General features: G+C 41.9%; 1 protein-coding gene across 2 annotated transcripts in view; it reads right to left on the reverse strand.

Annotated features, from left to right (window-relative positions):
- FILIP1 (filamin A interacting protein 1) overlaps nt 1-27,386 on the reverse strand; it is a 192,432-nt gene that overhangs the window by 85,677 nt on the left and 79,369 nt on the right. Inside the window, exons 1-2 of one of the 2 annotated variants that reach the window (XM_007456600.1) lie at nt 15,893-15,904; nt 10,901-11,182 (exon numbers count right to left, since the gene is read on the reverse strand). In XM_007456600.1, coding sequence (XP_007456662.1) covers nt 10,901-11,182; nt 15,893-15,904 — 294 coding nt within the window. Of the gene's footprint in view, nt 1-10,900; nt 11,183-15,892; nt 15,905-27,386 lie in introns of those variants that run through there. The other variant, XM_007456599.1, reaches the window with a different exon arrangement.

The following is a 27,386-nucleotide window of genomic DNA, read 5'->3' on the forward strand; positions in this document are numbered from 1 at the left end:
GCTCCGCGGCATGTGGGATCTTCCCGGACCGGGGCACGAACCCGTGTCCCCTGCATCGGCAGGCGGACTCCCAACCACTGCGCCACCAGGGAAGCCCCCTCTCTTCCTTTTTGACCAGTTCTTTTCTCTCTCCTCCTCTTAACCATAGTTGTTCTCTAAGGGTCTGTTTTTGGGCTTGACTTTTTCCTTTTATTCTCTATCCCTTGGTTTCAACTACTGTCTCTTCAGATGAGTGCCCTGTTTGTTTCTCTATATCTGTGTCGTAGCCACTAGCCACATGTGGCTATTTAAATTAATTATTATTAAATAAAGTTTAAAATTCAGTTCCTCAGCCATAGTAGCCATATTTTAAATGCTCACAAGCCACATGTGGCTAGTGGCTGCCATATAGGACGGCACAGATATAAAACATTTTCTTCTTCATAGAAAGTTCTTTTGGACACCACAGGTCTGGATCTTACCTCTCCCCTGAGCGTCTGACCTGTCAGTATTCTAACTGACATCTCTTCCGGAATCACAAATCTATTATGCCCCCAATCTTACTCCATTTAACACACATTTCTCATAACAGTTATCTGTACAAACTCTAATTTCATTTAGAAACAGCTCCATGTAATAAGTGAACATGCCCAAATAATTGAGAAATATTTACATAGATAAGTTGGATATTTAGATGTGGTTTGTTTTACTAAAAGTAAACGAGACCATTTTCACTGAAAAAAATACAGGCTATAGTCATTTATGGGAGGACTCTGCATCTTTCACATGCACATGTCCAAAGTTTCATAAAATAATAAAAAGATTTTTTTGTGGGACATTTTCTTTATTAATTTTTTTAACATTTCTCAATAAAATCAAGCTTCTCGCCTATGAGTACCTTATTCTCAGTGCAGAGAAGCCAACTTTCTGATTCTATTAGAAGCACTAAAAATATTCTGCCTAACAATGAAAATCAGACACCAAAACTCTTTGCCAAAATACTGACAATCCTACTGGATACATGAGATTCTGAGGCATCATATTCAACAAAGAATCAGATCTGGTCTTGATTTTAATCAGAAAGTAACCTGTCTCTTTGCTGCTTCCTAAACTTAGCAAAGACCTACCATTCTCAGCATGCTGACCATTTTGGTGGTATGAGGTTTCACTGGGCAGCCTCGCTCAGAGTGACCTCAGCCCAAGATTCTAAAGATGGAGCATATTAAGTGCAGGTGAGTCATCAATTTAAAAAGTCATGCAGAGTAACTAAAAGCCTCATTCTTCAGAAGCACAGAGATTCCATGGGAAGCCTTACCGTGTGACAAATGGAACTCACTAAGGAAAAGAAAACCCATCCCTAAGGAAAAAAGTGATAAATGGAACTCTTGTAGGATAAACCTATCGTGCTTGGTTGCTCTAGGTAATTCCATCTGAACAGATTATTACCATTCCCAGTGGAGTTATGACATCTCTCGTTAAAGATGACAGAAAAGTAAAATCTTAGTATGGTAGTAGGAACATCACTGTAAACATTTGGGACCATTACTGTTAAATCAATAACATTGTGTACTATGAACTTACACTTTCTCTATATAGTTCAAAGTCTTTTGCAGACATTAAAAAATGGATTTTATGACTGTCTCATAGGGTGTACAAATATTAGGACCTTCTGAGATTAATCATCAGTTACCGGTAGACAAACAATGATGTGTCCGGCCCTTTTCTAGGTACAATGAGGCACACGAAAGAAGCAGAAGACACAACCCCTTCTCTCAAGTTGTTTCAGGCAGCAAATATGAGTAAGTACATAAAACACTTGGGGAATGTGTATGTATGGGAGCTATGGTTTATATTTATACCAAAATAATGTAGGATTTCAGGACAGGAGAAAGACAAGTGTCAGGGAGCAAGTAATTAATTAGAAAATACTTCACAGAGGAGGTAAGCCTTTGGTGGTCCCTAAAAGAAATCTGTGAGAGGTTGGGAGAGGGATCAATAGGCGGAGCACAGAGGATTTTAAGAGCAGTGAAAATACCCTGTAAGATGCTAATAACAGAATATACATGTCATAATACATTTTCCAAACCCATAGAGTATACAACACCGAAAATGAACCCTAAGGTAAACTACAGGCCTTGGGTGATTATGATGTGTCCATGTAGGTGCATCAGTTGTAACAAATGTCCCACTCTGGTGGGGGACACTGATAATAACAGGAGGCTATGCATGTGGTCAGAGAGCATAGGGGAAAATCACTGTACCTTCCTCTCAGTTTTACTGTGATCCCAAAACTGCTATAAAAAATAGCCTTAAATAAAAAAGGAAAAAAAGAAACGTTGACTAGTACATGAAGGGAGTATAGGATAGAATAAGGACAAATACATGCCCTGAATTTTCCTAAAGATCCCCAATTTCTGTCCTGTGAGTAGTCTTAAGGTGGAAGAAACATATAAAGAAGCTTAAGGGAAAAAACACTGGGATGGTGTTAGTATTTGAGATTGTATGTGTGAGTGTCTAGGTCAGGGCTGGGAAAGAATTTGAGACTGCCTGATTGGATAGTCGGGATCAAGTTAAGGAAAACAAAAAAAGAGAGTTAATGGCTATGGGAGGGTGGGGGGGTAGGGTGGGTGGGGGTGAGTGGGTGGGGAGCCTGTTAATAAATAGTTTTTACGGACCAGTCTGATCAGTTTAGATTTCAATCTGACAGGGTCTAGAGACCTCTTGTAAATTCCTAAGCACCAGCATGACATGATCAGAGAAGCATTTTAGACGAAATAGTCTGGTAGCAATTATCTATTGAGTTTCTGCTCCCCAGCCCTCATACTTACTAAATGATACAGACTCACTCTCCACTCCAAATCCTGCCATCATCCTAGGAGGTGTCAACATTCACGACTTTAGCCAATATCTTCACTTTACCATTCCTTGACCTCATTAATTCTAATCGCCTTCACTTCCACTCCCAGGACCGCACCCGAGACCTTGCGTTAGTTAAAACCACACCACACAGAAAACGTAAGGGCAAAAAGTCCAGCTTCAGGTCCCTCCAGCCCTCTCTGGCACATGCTCCCATGGATGTTGCTTCCTTGCTGGGCACTGTCTCACCAATACACTCCACTTTCTTTCATTTCTGTCCTTTCACTGCACCCACTGGGACAACTTCAACCCCAGATCCAGAGCTATAAAATATATCTCCCCTGTACACTCAAGGCTTCTAGACAGACTGCTGCCACTGCACACACACGGTCTCTCTGCTGGCTGAGTCCTCAACTCTACTCTTTAATGTTCCTATTTGTCCACAGTCTCCTTCTTTTGACATTCCCCTCTGTAGCGATACGGCATGTACATCTTTATCCTTAAGATCACTGCTTGGTCCCATCTCCTTATTTTCAGCAGAATATCACTTTGTCTTTTCCTTGCTGAGAAAGCCGAGGCTTTGGGGAGATCTCCCTCAATTGCCCACCTTCCTCTACAAACGGTATATTTATCCCCACCCATTCTTTCTCCTTCTCTCTGTCACAGAAGATGAAGGCTCTCCCTCCTTTTCAAGAGCAAAACCAAGGTCAGCCCCCAGACTGTGAGGGGAACTACTGAACGAAAGTGCCCGCCCTGGTCAGACAAGATAGGAACCACTTGCAGCAGTTCTCTTACAACAGAAGGTCTTGGTAAGGAACGCGGAACTAACAAGCTACGGCCAACTGGAAGAATTAGGGAAAGGTCAAAAGGAGAGAGGAGACACCGGTCCACATGTCCTACCAACCTTCCAGAATCCTTCTCGCTGGAATCCATCTTGGCTGAGTGATGTGTGCACCACCAGGAAGGACCCTGAGTCAGGATGACTGGCCACAGAAAACCCAGAAACTAACCCAATTACCGTAAAACCCGAGAGTGCGAGCCACACGGCAGAGCAGTTCTTCTGGGTTCCCTTACCCTGCTGCTCTCCGCTCAGGCTCCCCTTTCCAATAACGTCTCTTGCTTTGTCGGCACGTGTGTCTCCTCGGACAATTCATTTCCGGCTGTTAGACAAGAGCCCACGCTCGGGCTCTGGAAGAGGTCCCCCTTCCTGCAACAAAACCATACCTTTGATTCCCTCCTTCAAGACATTGCTTCATCAAAAATCCTTGCTGTTTCCCATATCTTTGACTCTGCTCATTTTTGGTTCTATAACCCTTTAACACAAAAACACGTAAAGTCTCTTTCATCATTAAAAACACTCCCTTCACCTGAGTTTCCTTCTAGCTACCATCCTATTTTTTTCCTCCTTCATTATCTAACATCTACATCGGCTGAGTGTAGTAATCACAACAGCCCCAGAAAGCAGGAAATACACAGACAGGGAGTAAACAAAGGCTCAGAGTCAACACTAATAAGGTCAACTACCAAACCATCTGGGTTCTACAACACTTCCCTGCAGGACCTGGCATTCAAGTTATGCAGTTCTAGCCTTTTACTTTTTAATACTCCCACGTTTCACTTAAAGCCCCCAAATAGAGAAAAGCAGCATGGTGATTTCAAAGCAGGAAGTCATCAAAGGTACTAAGGGCATACTCTGTGCCAGACAAGTGATTTACTGCTATGCTAAACAAAAGGGAAATTTAGCTTCTTTGGCTGTGTCCAAAAAAAAAAAAAAAAATCTGATTAACCCTTCCAGACAAAAAAAGATTTTCTAAGTTCCTGGATTTTCACTAGAACATGTTACTCTAGTTCTGTCTTTTTTTTTGCGGTACGCGGGCCTCTCACTGTTGCCGCCTCTCCCGTTGCGGAGCACAGGCTCCGGACGCGCAGGCTCAGCGGCCATGGCTCACGGGCACAGCCGCTCTGCGGAGTGTAGGATCTTCCCGGACCGGGGCACGAACCCGTGTCCTCTGCATCGGCAAGCGGACTCTCAACCACTGTGCCACCAGGGAAGCCCATTCCTCTAGTTCTTTAACTTCCCTTCACTTCTGCAACCACTGACAGTAGGCTTACACTCACTGAAACTGCCCTGGTAAACGTTCCCAATGACCTCCAGACCCACAAACCCAACAAACACTCTTCAGTCATATCCAACTGAAACTCTCTGCTGATTGGACTGAAGCAACCTTTCTGTCCTTCTTGACAGTCTTGACTCCCTTGGATTCTGCATCCTCCACCTCTTCACCCCTGCTGACGGTTGTTTTTCAGATGTCTTATTTGTGGTCTCCAAATGGAGGTGCAGTTTTCCCTCCACCGAATACTTCTCCACAGAAGGCAGACTGTTCACTGATGAACACGACCCATACTTTTCCACCCGCTCAGTGTTTGATTCTGCTCAGGGTGGTCCCTAAGCTCCTCTCTGCCTGTCCAAGACCTACCAATCCTTCAAGGTCCAATTCTTCAGTGAAACTTTCCTCCACTCATCTCCTGAGATTTTCACAATCTTTCCCACCTTTGTACTCCCATAGTTTGCATTGCAGTTACCCTACAAAATATTCATTCCTATACATTCTCATCTGTCCTACAGGTTGGGAGCTCTTTCTTCATGACTGCTGTAATAGCCGGTGCCAAAAACCACGCCTGACACATAGTTGGAGCTCATCAGATTTGAGCTATGAGTACTATTATTACTCACCTTTGCATTTGTCAGACCTCCAGTTTCTTAAATATCGGAAAATCAATCAATTTTGAATTAATTAATGCCTTAAGAATGAATAGACTCTCTTGGTGAGAGAAAAGAGTGGACAGAGGACTCACCTATAGTAGGTAGTAGTGAGGTTAAAAAAGAACAAACTAGTGAACAATATTAAAGAAAATGGCTAGGAGCCCCAAAAGGAGAGAACAGAGGAAACTTCTAACAATACACAGGCATATTGAAACAGAGCGGGGCCTTGTGGGGCTCCCAGGCATGGAGGCCTTTTTTGTTCCCCGTTTCTTGTAGGCAAGACTCCAGCCTCCGTGACCTTCCCTGAGCTCCAAAGGGCAGATTCAAGCAGCTGCTAATCAAGGGAGGCGCAGCCACGAAACCACCTGAGGCAAGATTAAAGGGACAAGAGAAGCTCATCAAGATTAGGAGACTGGGGACTTCCCTGGTGGCACAGTGGTTAAGAATCGGCCTGCCAATGCAGGGGACACGGGTTGGAGCCCTGGTCTGGGAAGATTCCACAAGCCGTAGACCAACTAAGCCCGTGCACCACAACTACTGAGCTTGTGCTCTAGAGCCCGTACTCCACAACAAGAGAAGCAACCACAGTGAGAAGCCCGTGCACTGCAACGAAGAGTAGCCCCGCTCGCCGCAACTAAAGAAAGCCAGCATGCAGCAAAGACCCAATGCAGCCATAAATAACTAAATAAAAGATTAGGAGGCCGACCACCTGAGACCCTGCACACACCCTAATCTTGCCAGCAACTCCATCCTTGGGAAGTACTGTTGTAAAACTCCTTATCAAATCCTCTTGGGTTGGGACACAACCCCTCATGGGTTTTGGAGAAAGGAGACTGCTGTGTCCCTCTTTGCCTGGCAAAGTAATAAAGCTCTCCTTTTCTATTTCACCCAGAACTCTGTCTCGATTCGATTTGATTCAGTTCGATTCGGCACTGGTGTACAGAGAAGCTGAGCTTTCAGTAACAATATTATCTGTTTCATAAATTATCTTTGGAATACAACAACTCCTTCTGCCAGTCACCCAGATGAAGGAAGATTTCTCACTGTGTAGTGACTCTGCCTCTGACTCAGCCTGGCGAACACCAAAGCCCAGTGGAATAGTAGCGCACTGTAGAGTTACATTATCTTGTTTTCCCTGAGCCTCCTTACGCACAGCTGGAAGAGAACTAACTATAAGGACAAAGGAAAATATGACGAAAGTCAATTTGAGGTTGGTTTTTCTAATATGTATTTGAGTGGCTATATCAAGGGAATTGACTATATAAAAGAGCTAGATTTTTTTTTCATCAAGAAAAAGAATCAATTAGTATCCTGCTTTTGAATTATTCTACAAGAATATCCTTCTGCCAAGTATTCTGTGTTATGGCTTTTTGATGTAAGTACCATTTCCTTTGAACTTTTGTCGTTTTTAGTTCAGCCAAATTGACTGGCTTCTTGAAAGCACTATTTTTGGACAAATACAAGGGGAAATTAATCATGATGCCCAAGTGATGGTCTGGGTGTACTATTTCATTATTTTCAGTTTAGTCTAAGAAATATGTAAGCAGTTTTTCACCCAGAGAGTAAAAATGTTCCAATTTATTAGAAAGTACTTGTTACTGGAAGCAGTCAAGGACCGAAGTGTAATCATGGAAACCATCCCAGCTGCTTCTATGCAGGCAATGCCGGCCAGTAATTGTGCTGAAATGGCGAGCTTGCATCTGCTAAGGTGTGGCTTGAAAAGTCTGGAAGACATCACTCTCCAAGACCAAGGGAATGACATGACCAGTTCCAGACAAGACTCCTTAAAATGCAAAAATCCCTGGGAGGAGCAACTCCATTTCTAATGCATGTTGTGAAGGTGAACTTCAAGAGTTCACTGGACACCTCACTGGCAAAAACAAAACAAGACAAAACAAACAAAAAACCAGCCAATTTGCAAATTTTGCAAAAAGCCAAAGCTAACAATAAAGGTCAAAGGTCATACTGTCTACAATGTTGGTTCAACAAATTCCCATAGATCGCACAACAGATTCCAAAGACGGCAGAGTACTGGTACCAGAAAACACAGAGAATTGTCTATAATGTCCAAAACCCTGGCTATGGAGACAAAGAGAATGAGTGAGATCAAAAAGAAGCCTAAGAAAAAGAAAACTGGCATGAAGAGCCTGAGTGAACCTCCATCTCCTAGTTTCCCCCCAAGTCACTCCCAGGGTACATCTCCTACAGGCAGACTTGATCTCGGTCTCACCTCCCCAATATTATAAGCCTTATTCTCTGTGTGTCACCCTCCTGATTTTGACCCGTGGTTCCAGTCCCCCACAAGGCTGACCCTCATAGATCAGTGAATATGAAGCCTCAGGGTTGCATGGTGCCCAGCCCGTGGCCATGTGACACTCCTCCCCGCCTCCCCAGTTTTCTCAAGATTGAGATCACACCAAAATGCAAGGCTCAGGTCATGGTCCACTTCCTTGATGTGAAAGAAACCTTCCTCACGTTCTCTTACCTAAAAAATTCTCGGGCTTTCCTGGTGGCGCAGTGGTTGAGAGTCCGCCTGCCGATGCATGGGACACGGGTTCGTGCCCCGGTCCGGGAAGATCCCACATGCCGAGGAGCGGCTGGGCACGTGAGCCATGGCCGCTGGGCCTGCGCATCCGGAGTCTGTGCTCCGCAACGGGAGAGGCCACAGCGTTGAGAGGCCCGCGTACCGCAAAAAAAAAAAAAAATTCTCATCATTTCACAAAATGGCTTTGGCCCTGGAGTTCACAGAGTGAGTCTACTTCAAAGAAATCCTGAAGACGAAGAATAAATATAAAGGTCATAGAGCCCACCCCTGCACATTCCCCGAGTGGAAATGTTATAAAGGAAGGGAAACTGAACTGAGAGACACAGAATCTGGATCTGGAGCAAACGTTAACTAAATTGCTGTACGACCTTGGGGAAGTCACATAACTTGTCTGAGTGTCAGTTTCACACTTGAAATATAAAGGAGGTGGATAGACACCTCAGAGCTGCTTGTCAGCCCTGATACTTTATGGAACCTCGGAACAGCACATGCAGAGGAAGAGTATTTGAGTCATAACACAGCTGTTCCATAAAGGGAGGTGATAGGTGGCCTTTGAGATCTGGGAGACAACTCACTAACTGCTCATAAATGTCAAGCTGAAGAGCATACAGGCCTGAGCCGAGGGTACCTAAACTCTCTGTCTCTCTTCTCAGCACCAGATCTTTAGACTTTTTTTTTGTTTGTCTCTACTGTGGCAAACCTGGCCCATAGCTGTCACATTTTCACCAGCCCACTCACATTTGCTAATGCCGACTCCCTCCCACTCTTAGCTACAACACACACACCCCCTCCTGTGACGATGAAATGTAAATATGGGAAATATAAATATTCCTCTAAATATAGGAACAGTCTCATTTTTAACAAATCTAGTATTGCAAAATCTGCATTTACAAGTACAGATACTTACATATGTATGTGTGTGCGTATAAAGATATGGGGGGATGGATTATTTGCTTTGCAAATGAACTCACCATGAAATTCCTTATAATATCAGGTCCTTCATTTCTCCACTGACTCCCCTACAAATATCTTACACTCTTTCCTTATGTATTGCTGCTAAAGGTATCCTATTCACAAAGATTAAAGGAGAGCAAAATGCATTTCTTTGGCACCTTCTACTTAATTTCTTTAATGTCCCGGGTGTATGGGCTTGTATTTTGCATGCCTAGGCTCTGGAACCATATCTGGAAACACCATGAACATAAAAGCCACGTGAATCTTAAATATGGTCCACAATCTACCAGGATATAACATCCTTCTACAGAAGTTAGAGTCTAGAAGAGCCACAGGCTTCAGACAAGCCACCATGCCTGGAGGAAATAAGCTGATGACAAGTGCTTTGTGAAGATTTCTTAGGTCACTGTTGTACCTTCCACTCAGGTCAATAGCTGTAGGCTGGGAGCAGCTTAAAAAATTGGACTAATATACTCTGCCTCCTTAAACAATAAATGTTAATAGAACAATAACCACATTTCTGGCAGTGGTGAAGCTATTTTTAGTAATGGTGGTGCTCTGTAAATTTTCATCTTTTGCTGTGAAATGCAAAGGTGATTTTGCTCAGCCTATAAATGGTAAGCTCAATCGCACCTGTTTGTTTTTAATTTGAGTTTTGCATGTTTTCTATTTCTCTTTACCCCAGGGGTTTCCTTATCTGTAGGCACTCACAGATTAGAACAGGAACAGATCAGATCCCCCTAGTTTAGGGTAGGTTGCAAGTAATATGTCTGATGCTAGCAGCACCAAACAAAGGCTTCATCTCATTCAATTTTTAGTATTCCCCTAGAGGCTTATCCAAGTTAAGAACCTAACAAAAACAAAAAGGAAAACAGCAACCTCACTCTTAAATCATCCTCTCCTCAAAAAAAAAAAAAATGTTATTGTTTCCCCACTTGGAGAAATATAATTGTCCAAGGCTCAGAAACTCAGAAGAATCCCAGCTCCCTCTTGGATCCTTAAAAACATTCTCTTAGTGGGGGACCTGGCAGCCACAGAAGGTGGTGGGGATGGACAGGGGAAAATGCCCTGGACCAAGAATCAGGAGACCTAAGATGAGATCTGGACAACCCATTAACCCTTCTGGGCCTGTCTCCTCATTATAAATTATAGATAATGATACCCACATTATTATTGACATCGAATGAGATAATAGACTTGAAAATGCTTTGTGAAAGTATCAAGTTTTCACAATACAATGCTCTGCTGATTTGAGTGCATCTCAACTCCTATGACCTTGTAGAAAATTAAAGTTGAAATTCACAAAAAAGAGAGAAAAGAGTAAGACTGGCTTAAACAAAGTTTCCTTCTGTTTCTCTCTGTCTCTCTGTCTCTCCCTCTACCTCTTTATCTCTCTTTTACTCTACCTTCTGGAAAAAAGCAAAAGTAGCAATTGATCTTAACTCTGCCTTCTAATAATCATGACTTTTTCACAGTTTGCAACCACAGTCAAGGGCTAAATTAGATATTCTCATTGATTACCTACTACTAAGTGTTAAATTATTATCAAAATTATGTCATGAAGAAATTTTCTGCTTCTAGAGAAGCTTGATGTTGGAATCTGCATCTATTCATTTATTCGTTCATTCAACGAAAAACGTGTTCAGTGCAAACTTGTGCCAGGCACTAGGGATGCAGGAATGAATAAGGAAAACAGTCCTTTTCCCCATGAAGTTCACAATCCAGTGAGGTAGACAGGTTCATAATCTCTTATTTTATACCTTCAGACTAGAGACACAACAATTGAAAAAATTGGACTCTACCTGCAGCTCCCCTTCCATTATACTCAATAGCTGGATGAGGTCTTCTTTGGATAACTCCAAGGATTTCTTATTCTTTCGTTCACTTTCTCCAGATGGTTTTAGGTGTCGTTTGACAGTTCCTGAGGCCATGACATCTTCCTCCTTTCTATTTGATTTGTTCTTCTTTTTTGAATCTTCCGAGAGACTTTTATCATCAGCATTGCTGATGATGGAGGACTTGGGGCAGGAGACATGCCCGTTGGATGAACTTTCACCACCCTGGTTTCGGGATCTCATTCCCACCTACAACACATGAAAAAAGACAAGATGTTTTTACCACCACTGAAATTATTTTTGTCTAACTACTTAGAAACTAATAGCAGCTTTACAACATCACCAAGAAAGAAAAACCAAAGGATCAGTCCCAAGTTAGCTTCCTTATAGCTTTAATGAACGTGCCGTTAAAAACTACAGGAAAATACTTTGAACACCTTCAGGAAAAAATGGAAATGTGATTCTAACCTCACAAACATCTCAAGCCAAGTAATCAAGGTCAACATCAGTAAGGCCAAGCCACGTTGATAGCACTGCTGATTCTATCAAGTATCTTTGATAGAATGTGATAAGAATGATCTTCCTTCTCCAAAACATGACCCAAGTCTAACAATGAGAAAAACATCAAGCTGATCCCAACTGCGAGACACTCTACAGAATGCCTGACCAGTAATTTTTAAAACTATCAAGGTCATCAGAAACAAGGAAAATTTGAATAACTGTCACAGCCAAGAGAAGGCTAAGAACACATGAGAACTAAACATAATGTGGCATCCTGGATGGGATCCTGAAACAGAAAAAAGACATTAGGGAAAAATTGAGGAACTATGAATAAAACATGGACTTTAGTCAATAATAATGTGGCAGTATTGGTTTATTAATTATAACAAATGTACCACACTAACGTAAGGTGTTAATTACAGAGGAAACTGGCGGTGGGGTGTATGGGAACCCCCAGTATTATCTTGGCAATAATTCTGTGAATCTAAAGCTTTTGTAAAATAAAAAGGTTATTTTTTTTAAATGATTCTAAATTGTCTATCAGAAAATGCAAACCTCAAACCCTGCCAGGAACAAGTTGGAAGTCACAATGTGCAGAAAAATCCACATAGAGTGAGGGCTGGCGGGGCTTGAAGTAGAGAGAGAAAAAGGGAAAAGCCAAGGGAAGGGGGGGTAGTTTTTAGTGATATGGAATTCTATTTTTCCATAGCCTCTTTTTCAAAAGCAGGTGTTTTTTGGTTTTAATGTCAGTCATTTACAGTAATAAGAACAAGAGTACAAAGAATTGGGAGAAAACAGATCAATTTCAAAATCAAAATTTTAAAAAATATTTTGAGGTAAAATAAAGAAAAAAAGACAAAACAGCAGTTAATCTGTCCCATGGGGAGCACGTTTGAGTCATTCCATTTTGAACGCTTTGCAGAGTCTGGGTCAATCTCTGAGCAAAAGAACTTGACTAACAGGAATGATACAAACAAACACACTGAGCTCAAAGGCTAAGCCTCCAAGTTCAGGGAAGATAGCTCTAATATCCTGGGGGTGGTACCACAAAACTCGCCTAAACCCTTAAATAGAGTAGCTTGGTGCATGGGCTTATTTAAAACTCACAGTATAAATAGTCTTTCCCTTGAACAGCTAAGCAGCAAGATTTTCATTACTCATTCCAGAGAAAATACAGAGACTTGTTTTCTGAAAGTAAATTTCCTTTATGAACCCAACCATAGTTAAGAAACCAAGGAAAGCTTTTCAAAACACTAGGTTTATAATAGAAAAATAAATACAGTGTGATGTTTCCTTTTAGATAGTGAACATTCAATTCTTCTAACAAATCTTGAAATCTACATTCATGCTCCTTTTTTGAACTGAACCCTTACAACCAGATGGACCCTTTTGTGTGTGTGTGAACTTCCTATAGCACCCTAATTTTGAATACTATAAACTGAAAATGTGGTCCTTAATACTAGCGCCGTGTTTTCTGGTTTACTCAGTGATTAGTTCCTGAAATTTTAGAGCATTTTTGTGCTTTGCTGGTGAACAAAGAATAAATGTTTCTTTGTAATGGAAACCAGAGCACTTTAGAGCAGACCTACTGTATTTTCTCACAGCTTGTTTGTGGCAGAGTGGGCTGACTGAAACCCCAAGCCAAAAAAAAAAAGGACGAGACGAATAGAAGGTTTTGAATGTCAGCACAATACACCACCCTGAATATGCCTCTTTGGCATATTGATTACTTTAAGCTCATTATTTTTAAGAAACAGCAGATACATGAGAAGCTCTGAAACCTGGGTAGAAATTACCCTTTTTTTAAGACATATTTACGTTTATAAGGGAAATCTCTGTAAGGGTGTCTCCCTCGCTGGACCAGGAAGAGAAGGATGACTCTAAAATCTCTAGAAACTCTTATCAATGCAGAAGGCAATGACTTAAATCTGCATTTACGATGCTTTCCTTGTTTACTGTGGTTTCCTCATAACCTCTCAAAAGTGGTTCCCCAACTCCCGACATCTTTCTTTTGTCTTTAGCTGAAGCTGGTATTTAAGGTGATGGCTTGGGCCATTTCAGAGAGTTACGTGGTTTTCCTGGGTCTCTCCCATGTATACCGGAGGTATACGTGTTATTAAACTTCTGTTTGTTTTCTCCTACTAATCTGTATTTTTATTACAGGGTTATATCAGCCAAGAATCTTAGAAGGGTAAAGGGAAAATTATTTTTCCTCCCCCCACAGTCTCAAATTTAACTCTTGACCTGTTACACATCATAGCTAAGACACATGGGCTTCCCAAATTGAATTGTGACTCCCTATGGCTCCATGCCACATGTGAATTTCTTTGATCTGAAATAATTTTCTCTTTTAGATCTTAAGGCTCTTTGGGATGGTACATCAAATATTGATTTAACAACTTCAATTTAGATCATGCATTAATGGAAGTTCCAGGAAATATTTCCCAAGGCACGGGAAGTAAGATGGTAATGTCTGAAAGTTAATCATACGTAACATTTGTGTTTGACTCTAGCAATGTGCTTGTGTCTTTTTTCCCTGGATTTCCTGTATCTTTGATAGGATCTATAGCATTAGGATATTTGTAAAATAGGACAAATGCATATCTATCTATATATTACATGCACTTAATTATATTTGCAAACACACAGAAAGTGGCATTTACCTATCTTTACCTCCACAACAAAGTCAGCCGTCAGCACCTGTTCTATCTCAGGATTGCAAAAGTACTCAGAGGTAGCAAACTAGTCAAGAAATGTTTTAGAAAGGAATTGGACAACATGTAATAAGGAGGAAAACATAATTTCTCAATAGTGTAACCAAGCCTGCCCTCAATAATATCCACTTTAAACCACTTTATTCTACTTAGTAGGAGATAGAGTCCAGACAGGAACAGACTTTCATGTAACACATTTAGTGACATTCATACTCTTCTGTATTCTAATAGCTCTCACTGTTTTACATACAACATCTGAATTAAATTAATATTCACATCAACCCTAGTGGGTGCTATTATTCTCAGTTTTACACGTGAGGCCACTGAGGTTTAAAGAGATTAAATATCTTTTTCTGGATCACACAGCTACTCCTAGGGAATAGAAGAGCTAGGATTTGAACCCAGGTGTGACCCTAAATACTTACTCTCTATATGGCTTTTTTCTAAGTTCTTAAACACATGTAAATTGGAAGTGAAGGGGCCACCCTGGAAAGCAGGTGACCCAGACAGTTTTAGAAATGTTTTCTAAATTCATGTTTTTTCACTTCATACTACAGAGTTGGAGCAATTCATTCATCTGTCTTCTTCCATAGGCACTCTTGCAAAACTCACACAGCAACTGAAATTAGGTTGCTAAGCAAAAATACTCTTCCCAAAATAATTAACCTGCTGCAGACCTTGTAAAATGATGACTCATTTAAAAACCTTTCTGAGAAGCAACAGGGCTAATTATTAAGGATACAGGTTACGAAAACAGGATGTAGTCTGAACAGGGACCATTACAGACTTAATGTGTTAAAAGTCCCGGAGTTGAACAATAGTAAATAAACATTTAGTCAGAGTTGGCCAAATTCTGTCCATTGTGCTCACAGGAGTAGCAGGCAGATAACAGAAAGGCATCTGGCACTCTGTAGGCTTCCTTTTTTTTTTTTTTTTTTTTTTTGCTCACGGGCCCAGCCGCTCCGCGGCATGTGGGATCTTCCCAGACCGGGGCACAAACCCGTGTCCCCTGCATCGGCAGGTGGACTCCCAACCACTGCGCCACCAGGGAAGCCCCTGCAGGCTTCTTAATAGTTAGTTAGGGGTGGGGGCAGAATACATGACCCCAAATATGCCACTTTGGCATGTGGATTGTTTTGAGCTAAAGGCAATCAAAACCCAGCAGACTCAGGTAAAGCTCATTTCCTCCCCATCAACTGCCTAAATTTACATTGGAAAGAGGGTCTATACCAGGAAGAGAGATACGTTTTACCTAAGAAACGTAATCTGTAATAGGGCAACATTTGTTTTTCAAACATTTCCCCTGCCTTCCTGTGAACGGCCTTCCTCCCCTTTGTATCCCCAGACCCATACCCCTTTCCTTAGCTCAAGGTTTTATTTAAGCTTCAATTACCTGGCTGCCATTCAGGTCTCAGATTTTCATGGGACTCCTGTATGTATAAAATTAAATTTGTTTTTCTCCTATTAATCTCTTATATCAATTTCATTATTAAACCAGCCAAAGAAGGTTGCGACATGTAAATAACAAACTTTCTGAATGAAGCCAAGAATGCTTTTGCTTCGCCCCAATGCATATCCTTTGAAGAAAGTGCTCCTCAAGAAAATGGTGTAAAGAAATTGAAGATTCACATCAGATTTATAACTGCTTTGTTGTTTTTTTCTTTTTGAATCAATGTTATTTGGGGCACAGATTCTTCTATTTAATAAGTAAATCATCCTAACAGAGTTCATGAAATACATTTACTTTTCCTTGCATAGTAATTAGTCAGCAACACTTTGCATGGAATTTTCTGACTACGGTGTGAAGAAAAGAAAGACCAAATTTTATTCCAAACCTCCCTCTTTTAGGTCTATGGTCATCTCTCTTCTTCCTTTTCCTCCCCATATGTTGGGCAATAAACAGTGTACTGTCCGATGAACAATATCCTAGGAATCAGAAAATATTTGTAGCAATTTTGAGTAATTTATACTGAACTAACAAGTATTTCTAGAGCCTTTGAACAAGTAAAAAGGACAAAGAAAAAAGTCCTCAGCAATTAAACACCCATTCCAGCTGCCATCTTCCTTAGCTCCTGCAAATCTTGACCTTGAATTTTCCGTAGCCGTCTCACCCTTGCTCTTGCCTCCTTTCAGATTTTTCTTTCTATGTTATGATTCAATGTTGGTCACAATACTCTCCATCCCTACCACCAACAAAAACTTCTTTTCCGCATAAATTAGGTTTTGGCATCTTTCCTATGCTTCTCAAGTATCCGTCCACCTCCTGTTTGTTCTTGGTTTTATTTTATTTATATTCTTTTTCAAGAACCTACCCAATGCACAGGTTGAGATACCACAATAATTTTATTTATATAATTTCCATTTTTAAATTACTTTATAGAATTATAACTATATTGCATAGCAAAAAGGAAAGCACAAAATTACAGAAAGCCTACTTTTTCCAGTGTGGCCTGGCAAAAAGCCTGCTGCAAGTGGGGCTTCCAGAACATGAGCATTGAACTGTCCTGATTCTTTCTTTCATACATAAATGACAATACCCACAGCACCCAAAACCAGAGGCAAAAGAAAACATCTGTTATGTGAATTTTAAGATGCAAAAGACCCATCAAATCAACTAGTATATTCCCTATCAGTGCCAGATTATTCCCTCTGCTTATCTTATTTACTTGGTTAAGTCTAGTTATAAATATCCCAACTCATGAAATGTTCAAACATTTCTCAGGAGATTATCGTTCATTCTAACAGCACATACTGTTAATAAATGTTCCTAGGTTTGCCCTTAAATTTTTTTTACAATTTTCTTTCATTTTCATAATCCTATTTATGCAGCAAGCCATGTTAAATGATTTTTCACTTCTCATTATCTACACTAATAGAATCCTCAAAATAACTAAGGATTTTGTTTATGTGAAACCTTTTCATTCTACTAGGACAAATCTACCCAGACCAACTGAAAATTCTTCTAAATGATTTCACAAAATGTTAGAATTCAAGAAAGGGGACTCTGTTGGAGTCACTGCAGTGATGTTGTAACCAAAAGTTTAAGGAAAATATTACAACTGTGGCAAAATAGAGAAATATTATTCTACTCTAGCCTAAAACCATGGTGAAATATTTTATGGAGTTCTGCTTAATATTTTTCAAGGAAGATAACAGCAGACCTGGAAAAGGTTTCCAGAAAAAAAACAAACAAACAAAAAAAAAACAAGACAATAGATCAGGGAACTGCCATGAAATAAGAAAAAAAAATTTTAATTGTATATTGAGTCTGAATGAATGTACAATTGGAGGGTTTTAAAACTTTGAATATAAAATAGGGTGGCCTCTCTTTTTGTTTTATCTGACAAAGAAAACATCTCTGGAAAATTACCAGACTCCTGGTTAGCCAGAACTAGAATTCCTTCCTGTATTTCATCACTTCTGAAAAGGCCCAGCCCCACAATTGACAAGAATCAGTCATTTCCTTTCGCTCACAAAAGAGCTTTATCTATAGCTACAGAGAAAAGTATCTTAGGCTTTCTCTCAGCAGTCTATATGTGATGAATTATTCTTAAATATTATTATACTTCTATTCACAATAATAGTAGCTGACCTTTACTGAGGAGCTTATGCTCTGAGCATTGGGTTAAGTATCTGACATAGATAGTGTCGTCTCATGAAATCCTAATAGCAATGCATAAAGCAGGTGCTATAATTACTTGTTTTAAAAAGATAAGGAAAGTGAGGCTTAGAGAGATTTAGACATTTGCCCAAGATAGCACGGCCAGTACCTGCGAAAGGCTGAACCAGAACACAGCCTTGTTTGGATTCTCCAGGTGCAAGGAGGAAGCTGAATGGCAGTTTTTACCTCTATATCAAGACCACAGCAACACAAATGAACTCGCAGCCATCATTTCCTGGGGCTGAAATAAGTTTACTCACAGGGTATAGCATTCAGTAAATAGTCTCAAGCAACAAGAGTTAACATAGAATCCCACTATTGCAGCAGATTTTTTCCCCTCTAATTTCTACTTGTGTAACACCTTGTTCTTCTAAGACCACCTTCTCTTCCCCCGACAGTGTCCCCCGACACTGTCCTTTTACTTCTCAGTGCTTGAGGTTCTAAAGGAGCTGAAGAGTAACTTTGCCCTTTGCAGTGTTTTGACTTCTGAGTCTTTGAATTAAAAAAGTCACTAAGACTCAAGAAATACAATAATTGCTCTTTTAATTAGGCAAATTAAGAAAAATTCTAGTTTGCACAGTAGCTGATTATTCTAGTAAGCCAACTGTGCAAAACTTCCTGTTAGAAAAAAATGTTTGTCTTTCTGCAGAAAAGATTCTCAAATAATTGAATTGCAGTTTTCAAGAAATGCGAGGCAAATCACAATGGCTGGATGTTAATAAGATGGGTTAGCCTCCCTGCGGAGAAAGGCATGCAGTGGCTTGGGTGATATCACAGCTTCATGCTGACAAGGGAGAAGATGGAATACTGCACAGATCACCCCATCCGTGTGCTGACGATGACTTCATGAGTTCTAATTGCCTACACTTATGTCAACTGTATGCAGGTGTCCTTTAAATGCCTTTTATTTTAAATTTCTCAACCACTTCTTTTTTTTTAACATCTTTATTGGCGTATAATTACTTTACAATGGTGTGTTAGTTTCTGCTGTATAACAAAATGAATCAGCTATACGTATACATACATCCCCATATCCCCTCCCTATTGCATCTCCCTCCCACCCTCGCTATCCCACCCCTCTAGGTGGTCACAAAGCACTGAGCTGATCTCCCTGTACTATGCAGCTGCTTCCCACTAGCTAGCTATTTTACATTTGGTAGTGTATATATGTCCATGCTACTCTCACACTTCGTCCCAGCTTACCCTTCCCCCTCCCTGCATCCTCAAGTCCATTCTCTATGTCTGCATCTTTATTCCTGTCCTGCCCCTAGGTTCGTCAGAACCTTTTTTTTTTTTAGATTCCATATATATGTGTTAGCATACGGTATTTATTTTTCTCTTTCTGACTTACTTCAACCTGTATGACAGACTCTAGGTCCATCCACCTCACTACAAATAGTTCAATTTTGTTTCTTTTTATGGCTGAGTAATATTCCATTGTATATATGTGCCACATCTTCTTTATCCATTCATCTGTTGATGGACACTTAGGTTGCTTCCATGGTCTGGCTACTGTAAATAGTGCTGCAACGAACAGCAACCTAAAATCAGCTGTAATGTAGGAAGTCATGGGTTGTGTCTGTTTTGAACTCCTCCTGACTTTGGTCTTTTCTGAGCATCCCTTGTCTTGGGATAGATCAGAGTATAGGGAGCCTAAACTGAAAACAAACACAGCTACTTTATAAACCAAGCCAGGAGAAAAGTAAAAATTATCCCTATTGGAACACATTCTATGAATGCTACTGAAGCCATATGATTGTCAAAGGTGTTTGATGTTTAAAGACTCTCTTCACTTCGATGCTGTGTGAAGAGGCTGTGAATTCTATGGCCATTAACCAAACTTCATAAACCTAGTTGCTATTTGAGTGTGAAGGCTGGAAAGAACAGTCAAGAGGAGAATTTTGTGACTAGCTAATTAAGGTGCATTAGGAACTGACTCTATCTAAAATGCCATGCTATCCCAGTGCAGAAGTTTCAGGCTCATTTTGTGGGCAGGAAGTATGTAAGAAAATGAGTTACCACCTTTCGGAATAATTTTTTCAAACACGTAATGGCCCCTAACCCCCTCTCTTCTCCACCCTCCAGCCACCCTACCTCAGCGTACCACCCAACTCCACGGTGGACCTAAAGGTGTCCCAAGACCTCATGTATCAACAGCCTTAGCATTTGTTTTTCTAACACACTGAATCCTCCCGGAGATGTTTGCCACTAAGCCCAAGGAATCAAGAGATCCACAACCCCACCGTTAACCCCACACTTACTTATTCTGTAATTCTGGACAAGTTCCTTAAGCTCTCCGACCTGTACTTTTTTCATCTTTAAACCAAGGGTAATAATGTCTGTTCCACCCACCATGCGTATGTGAAATCATAACGCCTGTTCTACTCTCCGTATGTGTGTGAAAGTATCTACTAGCAGTGGTAAGGCAGGAAGCATTAATCTGTGGCAGATTAACCGCCAGGGTCACCAAACATCTCTCAGCACCTCCACGTAGGTACCACCAGTGACAAAGACACTTTGCTTTCAGCTGTGATCATCTAGCCCAGAGGTTAGCAAACTTCTTCTGTAAAGCGGTAAATGTTAAATATTTTGGGCTTTGCAGGCTGTGTGGTCTCTGTTCCATTTACTCAACTCTGCTATTGCAACATGAAAGCAGCCACAGACAATTCATAAATGGATGGGTGTGGCCAGGTTTGACCCCTAGCCCTTAGTTTGCCAGCCCTGAATTAGTCTGCGTGACAAATATGATTGATGGATGCATTTAAACTGGGAGAAAGGGAACTGGTTTCTGCCACTCCCCACCCCCTCCCCCAGTGTACAGTAATCAGGAAAATGCCGGAAAATAAGAGAGAAGAAAAAATTAGGGAAAAAAAGAATGCAGTAACTGTGCCATCTGCATACCCATCCTCTTCTCTTGCAGGTAAGTTGAGGAAGGACAGGTTTACCTGGCTCTTTCCTTTCCTACACAAAGTCTGAGGAATCTAAAGTGCAAGAGCTTGACAGGCTAAAATTTGAGAGTAGGATAACCCCTGGCACTAGTCATGCCCAGGGTATGCAGACAGAGAGTAGAGACTTAGCAGCATGTGTCTGTACAACGTGGGTGATGGAGACACGCCCACTAAGTGTGTGGAGGACATGGAGAAGTGGCCGCGGGCCAGCAAGGGTGGAAGGGAGCTGAGAAGGACGGTCGGCTTGCTCATGGCAATGTCACAGGGCAGAGGGCTTCACAGCAGACCACCCAAATGGGATGAGACGGAAGGCGCAGCTACTCTCAGGGAATCTGCAGCATCTGAGAGTCATGGAGAGACACTGAACAGCCCAGAAAGAGCCTCAGCCACTACTTTCACCAGGAGCCAGGCTGGGAGAATACAGGTAACCCGCTTCGTAGGAGTGTTACCTGTGCAGTTGCACCAGCCCTGCACCCAGTTTAATGTTCTGCTATTGCTGTCTCAGAATTCTTAATTTTTTTAAACTAGAGTCGCCCAAGTTCCCATTATGCACTGGGCCCCTAAATTATGTGGCCAGTCCCGACAGCCTCAAGGCACTCCCTCTGAACCAGGTGTGCATGCTAGCAGACTACACCACGCCCTCACAACACCCCAGAGGACGCACAGTGTCTGCGTGGTACCAAATACAGGGGAGGGGAGCTCAGCAGGAGGCAAAGGAAAGACCAAAATGGAATTCTGATTTGTTCTAGGATTGAGCTATGCATATTGAATTTAACCAAAAAACCCCAAAAAACAAAAAAAACAAAAACCACCAGATAAAACTGAATTTACCAGGAAATAGCCAGGTTAAGGTCTCTGCTTCAGGTGGGGATTGGAGGCACAGAGAATGGGAGAGGTAACCAAAGAGTAACGAAAGCTGAGTTCAGTCATAAAGAAAGTATTAGAATTACGTCCTTGAGTTTTATGGGGCGTCTTAAATGTGAAATATAACACTGGTTACAGCTTTGTAAACCTTAAGGTGCTACAGGACTTTCAGGCAATATAGGTAAAGGAGTCTTCCTTTAAATCACATCGCTATTGCTCTCGCCCTGGCTTTGAAAAAGAAAAGCAAGGAATGAGACTCACACACGGGCCGGAGGAAGCCAGAGCTGGGGCCCTTCCAACAGTGAAGTGACTACACGGCACCTGGGAGAGGAGGCTGATGCAGAGAGGGGGTGACATGGGGAGCTCTGCCCCGAGACCACCACTGGGTGGACTTTCTCTGCCCCCCCCCCACCTCCCTCTCTAGGCACCTCTCTTGTTTTCCCATCTGGGTTCCTCACTATGCCTCTCATTGAAATTATAAAAATGAGATCCCGGTGATCTCATTCTGCTCCACGGTGGGCCTTCCCGGCCCAGACTTGCACGAGGTGTTCCCCAAACCCGAACCTGACCCATCTACTAAACTCTAAGTCTTCTGGGTTCTCAGGATGGGGTTAAGAAATCACCTGGCTAGATTTAAATCACATCATAGCATCACCACCCTTAGTCTGTATTCCTCAGTCTTAAACCTAGATTGAAATGAAAAAGGGAAGTAGTCATTTTAAAGAGGCTGGATTGAAGGTAGGGTGAGGACAGTTTTTCTTTAAATCATACCACTGGGCGATTCTCCTATGTACAAGAAGTCATGGCGGGGGGAGGGAAAGAAGCACTCCAGGAACATATTTTTTTCTTCTCTTCTCTCTCGACACATGCAATTACCAGATCCCCTTTTCTCTACTACCATGTGCCAGCGTCCTCCTTGGTGTCACATACCTTCTTTGGAGAGCCAAGCTGGACCCAGAGTTCACACAGCACACAGGTCTTGGCTCCTAAAACCTGGTGCTGACGGTGCGGGACCAGGAAGCCCAGGGTTACAGCAATGGCCAGGGCCCCGGGAACACACTGCAGGCAGAGCAGCTCCCTCTGCAAGCCTAGGGCAGCGGATCTCACACTTCAGAGTCACCTGGAGAGTATGTTAACACGCACATTGCTGGTCCCCATGTCCACAGTTGCTAATTCTGTGGGTCTAGGATGGGGCCTGAGAGTTTGCATTTCTAACAAGTTCCCAGGTGATGCTACTGCTGTTGGTCCCAGGACCACACACGGAGAAACAACACTCTAGGGTTGAGATAGGTCCGGACAGCTGCAAAGAGGCCTCAGGATATCTACCTCTTTCAGCTAGAAACTCTCTGCTTTTCCCCTAACTAAACTAGAAATGGTTGACTTGGCTGGAGAAAATGTTAATTGTAACTATTTACCTGACTGCTTACATGCCTGATTATCATTCATCCTCCAGCAGAGGCCCTGTTTGAGTGTTTAAACTTGTAGGCTACAAAGAGGCCAAAACCTCTTTGCAGATATGGATGTGTGTGTTTAACAAGACAGTTTTTATCAGAAGACTCACAAATAATCTACATTTTCAGATCTTGTTGAAAAAAATCTGAAGGTCTGGCACTACGGGGCCCATCTTCCCACGTAGCTACGTTTAGCTGGGGTTGAGTGGTGGCTGACCCAGTTAGATGGAGAATTTGCTCACTAGTTCACACCTGTCCTTACTACTCTCCATTACCTCTTGAACACTGAGACCCAAAAGTCAGTTGCCATATATTTATCTGTACTCTGTTTTTCTTCTAGTAGAGAAAGTCTTCTCTTTACCTGAGAAAAGCAAAAGCTACATCGAGAAAGCTTCAGGTTTCAAGAAAAAAAATATCTAGTAATGAATACCCCTGTGGGTTTATATGCAAATACTCTGCCAGCTTCATCTGTCTCCAGCCACCTGTCTTCTGAATCCATTTGCGTTTGGGTCCAGTCTGGACAAGCCTGGATGGCAGGCAGAAATGCGCGGGGAAGAACTAGAGGCAAGAAGCAGACTGGTGGGCAGGGTAGTCAAAGAAACCATCTGGAAAGGAATTGTCCAAAAGGAAGAAGCTGCAGTCTGTCACAAGTTTGACCGAGTACAGCGTCACTTTGCCAAGGGAGAGAGAATGCTGTGCATGGCGGGAATACGCTCCCATGATACCTCCACAGACACACGGCCAAAGCCGAGGCTGATGGGGGCTGCAATACGGGCACACATGGAGACAGAGATGTGTACCAGGAGAGGCTCTGTGAGGAGCTGGAGCCTTGCCTGGAGAACTGGCCATGCAGAAGGCAGGGGGAGGATCTGGGGAACTTCAGCAGGGTCACTGTTGGAACCAGCAGAGGTGGTAGAGGCATCAATAGATCATCAAGCCAGCTGAGGGACAGGACAGTGGAGGGCCTGACAGACCGCCCCTGAGGACCACCTCTTAAATTAACCTGAGTGGAGAGGATGTTCTGCAATTGTTTAAGTAGAAACTAAGACAAGGAAATACCATGCTGATCTCGTACTATTAACTCCCTGGCTTTCTCAGCTTCAGAACTCTGGGTTATAGTTCATCCCACAGAGTTTTTTGTGCACCAGTATACAAAATAACAAGCACACAAGAACCATGTTGGGTGCCAGGATACACACACACACACACACACACACACAAACATATTCCTTCCCTCAAGAATGTCATAGTCCAAAACAGTGGTCTATAAGTTTTTTAACAGTTCAATCCATTATTTAAAAATGTAATCACTTATCCCAACATTTGTATATTTACCTGTAAATTATAAGTGTTATGCTAATCTCCTAATGTATTAGGCTTATTATAAATTATATCCCCAAATAGAAAAAAACTAACTAAATAATAACAAACATTATCAATAAATATAGGAAGCTCATACCCCAATGACTTCTCCTGTGATAACTGATGTACAAAACAGACATTTAAACAGATTTAAAAAATAAAAGGAAGCTTGGGAAATGCTTTAATAGCAGTCTTGGATCTGAGGATTAACTGGACCTGATCCTGAATAACTCCTGAGTTGTTCAAGAAATTGGAAACATGCAAAGACAAATGGTTGTAGATTAGGACAGAGGGAAAAGCTCTGAGGACCAACCATTTCTCAGGTTGTGGTACTTCAGCTGGGCCCAGGGAATGAGTAAACTCTTTCCAGGGAGAGGAAAGAGTATAAACAAAAGTACACAGCCGGGCTTCCCTGGTAGCGCAGTGGTTGAGAGTTCACCTGCCGATGCAGGGGACACGGGCTCGTGCCCAGGTCTGGGAAGATCCCACATGTCGTGGAGCGTCTGGGCCCGTGAGCCATGGCCGCTGAGCCTGCGCGTCCGGAGCCTGTGCTCTGCAGTGGGAGAGGCCACAGCAGTGAGAGGCCCGCGTACCAACAAAAAAACAAAAAAACAAACAAAAAAAAATTACATAGCTGTTCAGTGGCCTGATGTGGACTTAGGAGAACTTCAAAATGGAGAACAAATACAGCAAAATACTAATTATGTGTGTAACAAAACGTAATGGATAAACTCAGGCAAGTTGCATCTGATAATGAGACTACAGTCTGTGTTGGCATGTTCAGCCTTCAGTTTGTCCCTCATATGGCACTGTTATTTTTTCCCATCAGAAAAAAAAAGTGAACCTTGGTGGTCACCATGGTAACTAAATAGTGGGAGCGAGGGCAGAGGAAGGTCAAGGAATGTTCTATCAAGAAAGTACAAAACACAGGTTATTTTTAATTTTGGCTCTGTTCCTATAATTTTAATGTCTGAAAATTAAGATGTACATAAAATGTACATGTCTGTTTCTCAAGCAGCCATGAGAAAAAATACTTTCCCAGTAATTCAATACAACCTTCTTATTTTGTTGACGTTTCATTTTCATCAGCTGCCATTCAAGCCAACAAAAATGCCCAAAGTGAGTATTTTCCAAATTTGTAACCAGGGAGGGTGGAGGGTGTCCCGTACCCTCCTTCCCCTCGTTTTCTGTTCTCCTCTGTTCTTTGTACACTTGCATGACTCACCGTCCACAGAACACAGATTGATAATTGCTTGTCTAGGAGTGGTGATGTGTTTACTTGCAGTCACCCATATTCTCTCATCTAATGACACTTGTGGCCAAGGACAAAGATTTGCCAGGCAGCTGACAAACCAGAGTGGGGAGGTGACGTAGCTTGTGAACCAAGGGCTTTCCCCCCCGCACAGGCCCAGCCAGCTGTCCCCGGGAGAGAAAAGCCTACATGACTGCACTCCAGGGCCAACTGAGTGGGTCTAAATGTTACTCTGTCCTCCCCACACCTCTGCTCGAAGGAAATGTGCCCAAGAACTAATAGCAGGAGCAGCAGAAGAAATAGAAAACAGAAAAAAGTCAAAACCTCCGAACATAAGAAAAATGCCTTTCAAAACACTCTCACAATACTTCATGCAAAAGATAGTGACATAGGTGAATTGTGTGAAAATAGTTTCCTAAGGATTACAAATAGCTGGATTTTGCTTAAACCAGAGTCCTCACCAAGAACACAGACTTAGAGGTTTTCTATTTCTCTGTAGATTTCATTTAGATTATAAACCAATCATAACCTATATTGGGCAGGCCATTTAGATTTTACCAAAACAGTCCCACTGTTTACATGAACTAGTTTTGTCACTTGTGTACTTATAAATATGCCACACCCTACATATGAATGCATCACTAAAAAGGAAATTTTAGAATTAACCTTTCTTTGTCACTTTAAAATGTATCACTCAAAACTAAATTTAAAGATAGAATTCATGTTACTGTCATCAGTGAAATTATTTTCAGGATCCACTTTCTTATTTTCATTCAATACATACTCATAACGTGACTTCATGGTGTCAGTCCTAGGTAAAGAAAAGAACTATAGGGGGTCTGTGTCATCATGGACCTCACAGTCTAGTAAAGTTGTTCCAGTTGACTAGGTAAGTCACAGAGACAGCTGGAGAAACTAGGAAGACCTTTTGCCTATGCTAGTTATTGGCTGAATCAGTCATTTCCAGGTCAGTTTTTAAAAATTTATTATGATAAGAATGAGTCAATATTTCTATCTCAAAGCCAATTCCACAAAAATGTTCTTGAGCACCTTCCCTATGCAAGGCATACTGGTTTCATCCACAATGGCTCAAAGAGAGGGATCTTTAATGTGATCTTTTAAAAAATGAAAACGGTACTTTGTATTCTGGCAGCTGATTATTTTCAAAGAACAAAATTATATCATAGGCGCACTGGCAATTCAGAGGCCCCAGCAACTTTCTTTGTTCACTTTTTCTTCAGAGGAGAGTATTGATTTATTGGAGATTTCTTTGCTTTTTTCATCTTGGAATATGAATGAGTGGATAGGTGATTGTTAGGGGCTTAACCAATAGTTAAAGCATGTCTCACTGAATTCAGATCCCACCTTTCTGAGCCGCTGCCATTTCACAAACTGAGAACTTAAAATCAGGTCCCGCGGAATACAGTAACCTGGAGGTAAAACTACGGCCTCTCAAACGCTGCTCCCACGCATGACTGGGGACATCCAGACTCTCCTCAAAGACCCTCACTCAGCTATTTCTAGAAGTCCCCAAGCGGAGGGGGTAAGGAACCAAGCTCGTCAGCGCTGTCCTGACAGCTACCAGGAGACCTTCTGACACTTCCTTCTCGCTTGCTCTTGCTGCCAGTGGCCTCTGCTGTCATCACTGAAGCTGCTGTGCAGTTATCAAGGGCAACAAAGAAGCGATTGCAGGAAGAGCG

This window comes from Lipotes vexillifer, unplaced genomic scaffold (assembly GCF_000442215.2).
Source record: "Lipotes vexillifer unplaced genomic scaffold, Lipotes_vexillifer_v1.1 scaffold1226, whole genome shotgun sequence".
Classification (NCBI taxonomy): domain Eukaryota; kingdom Metazoa; phylum Chordata; class Mammalia; order Artiodactyla; family Lipotidae; genus Lipotes; species Lipotes vexillifer.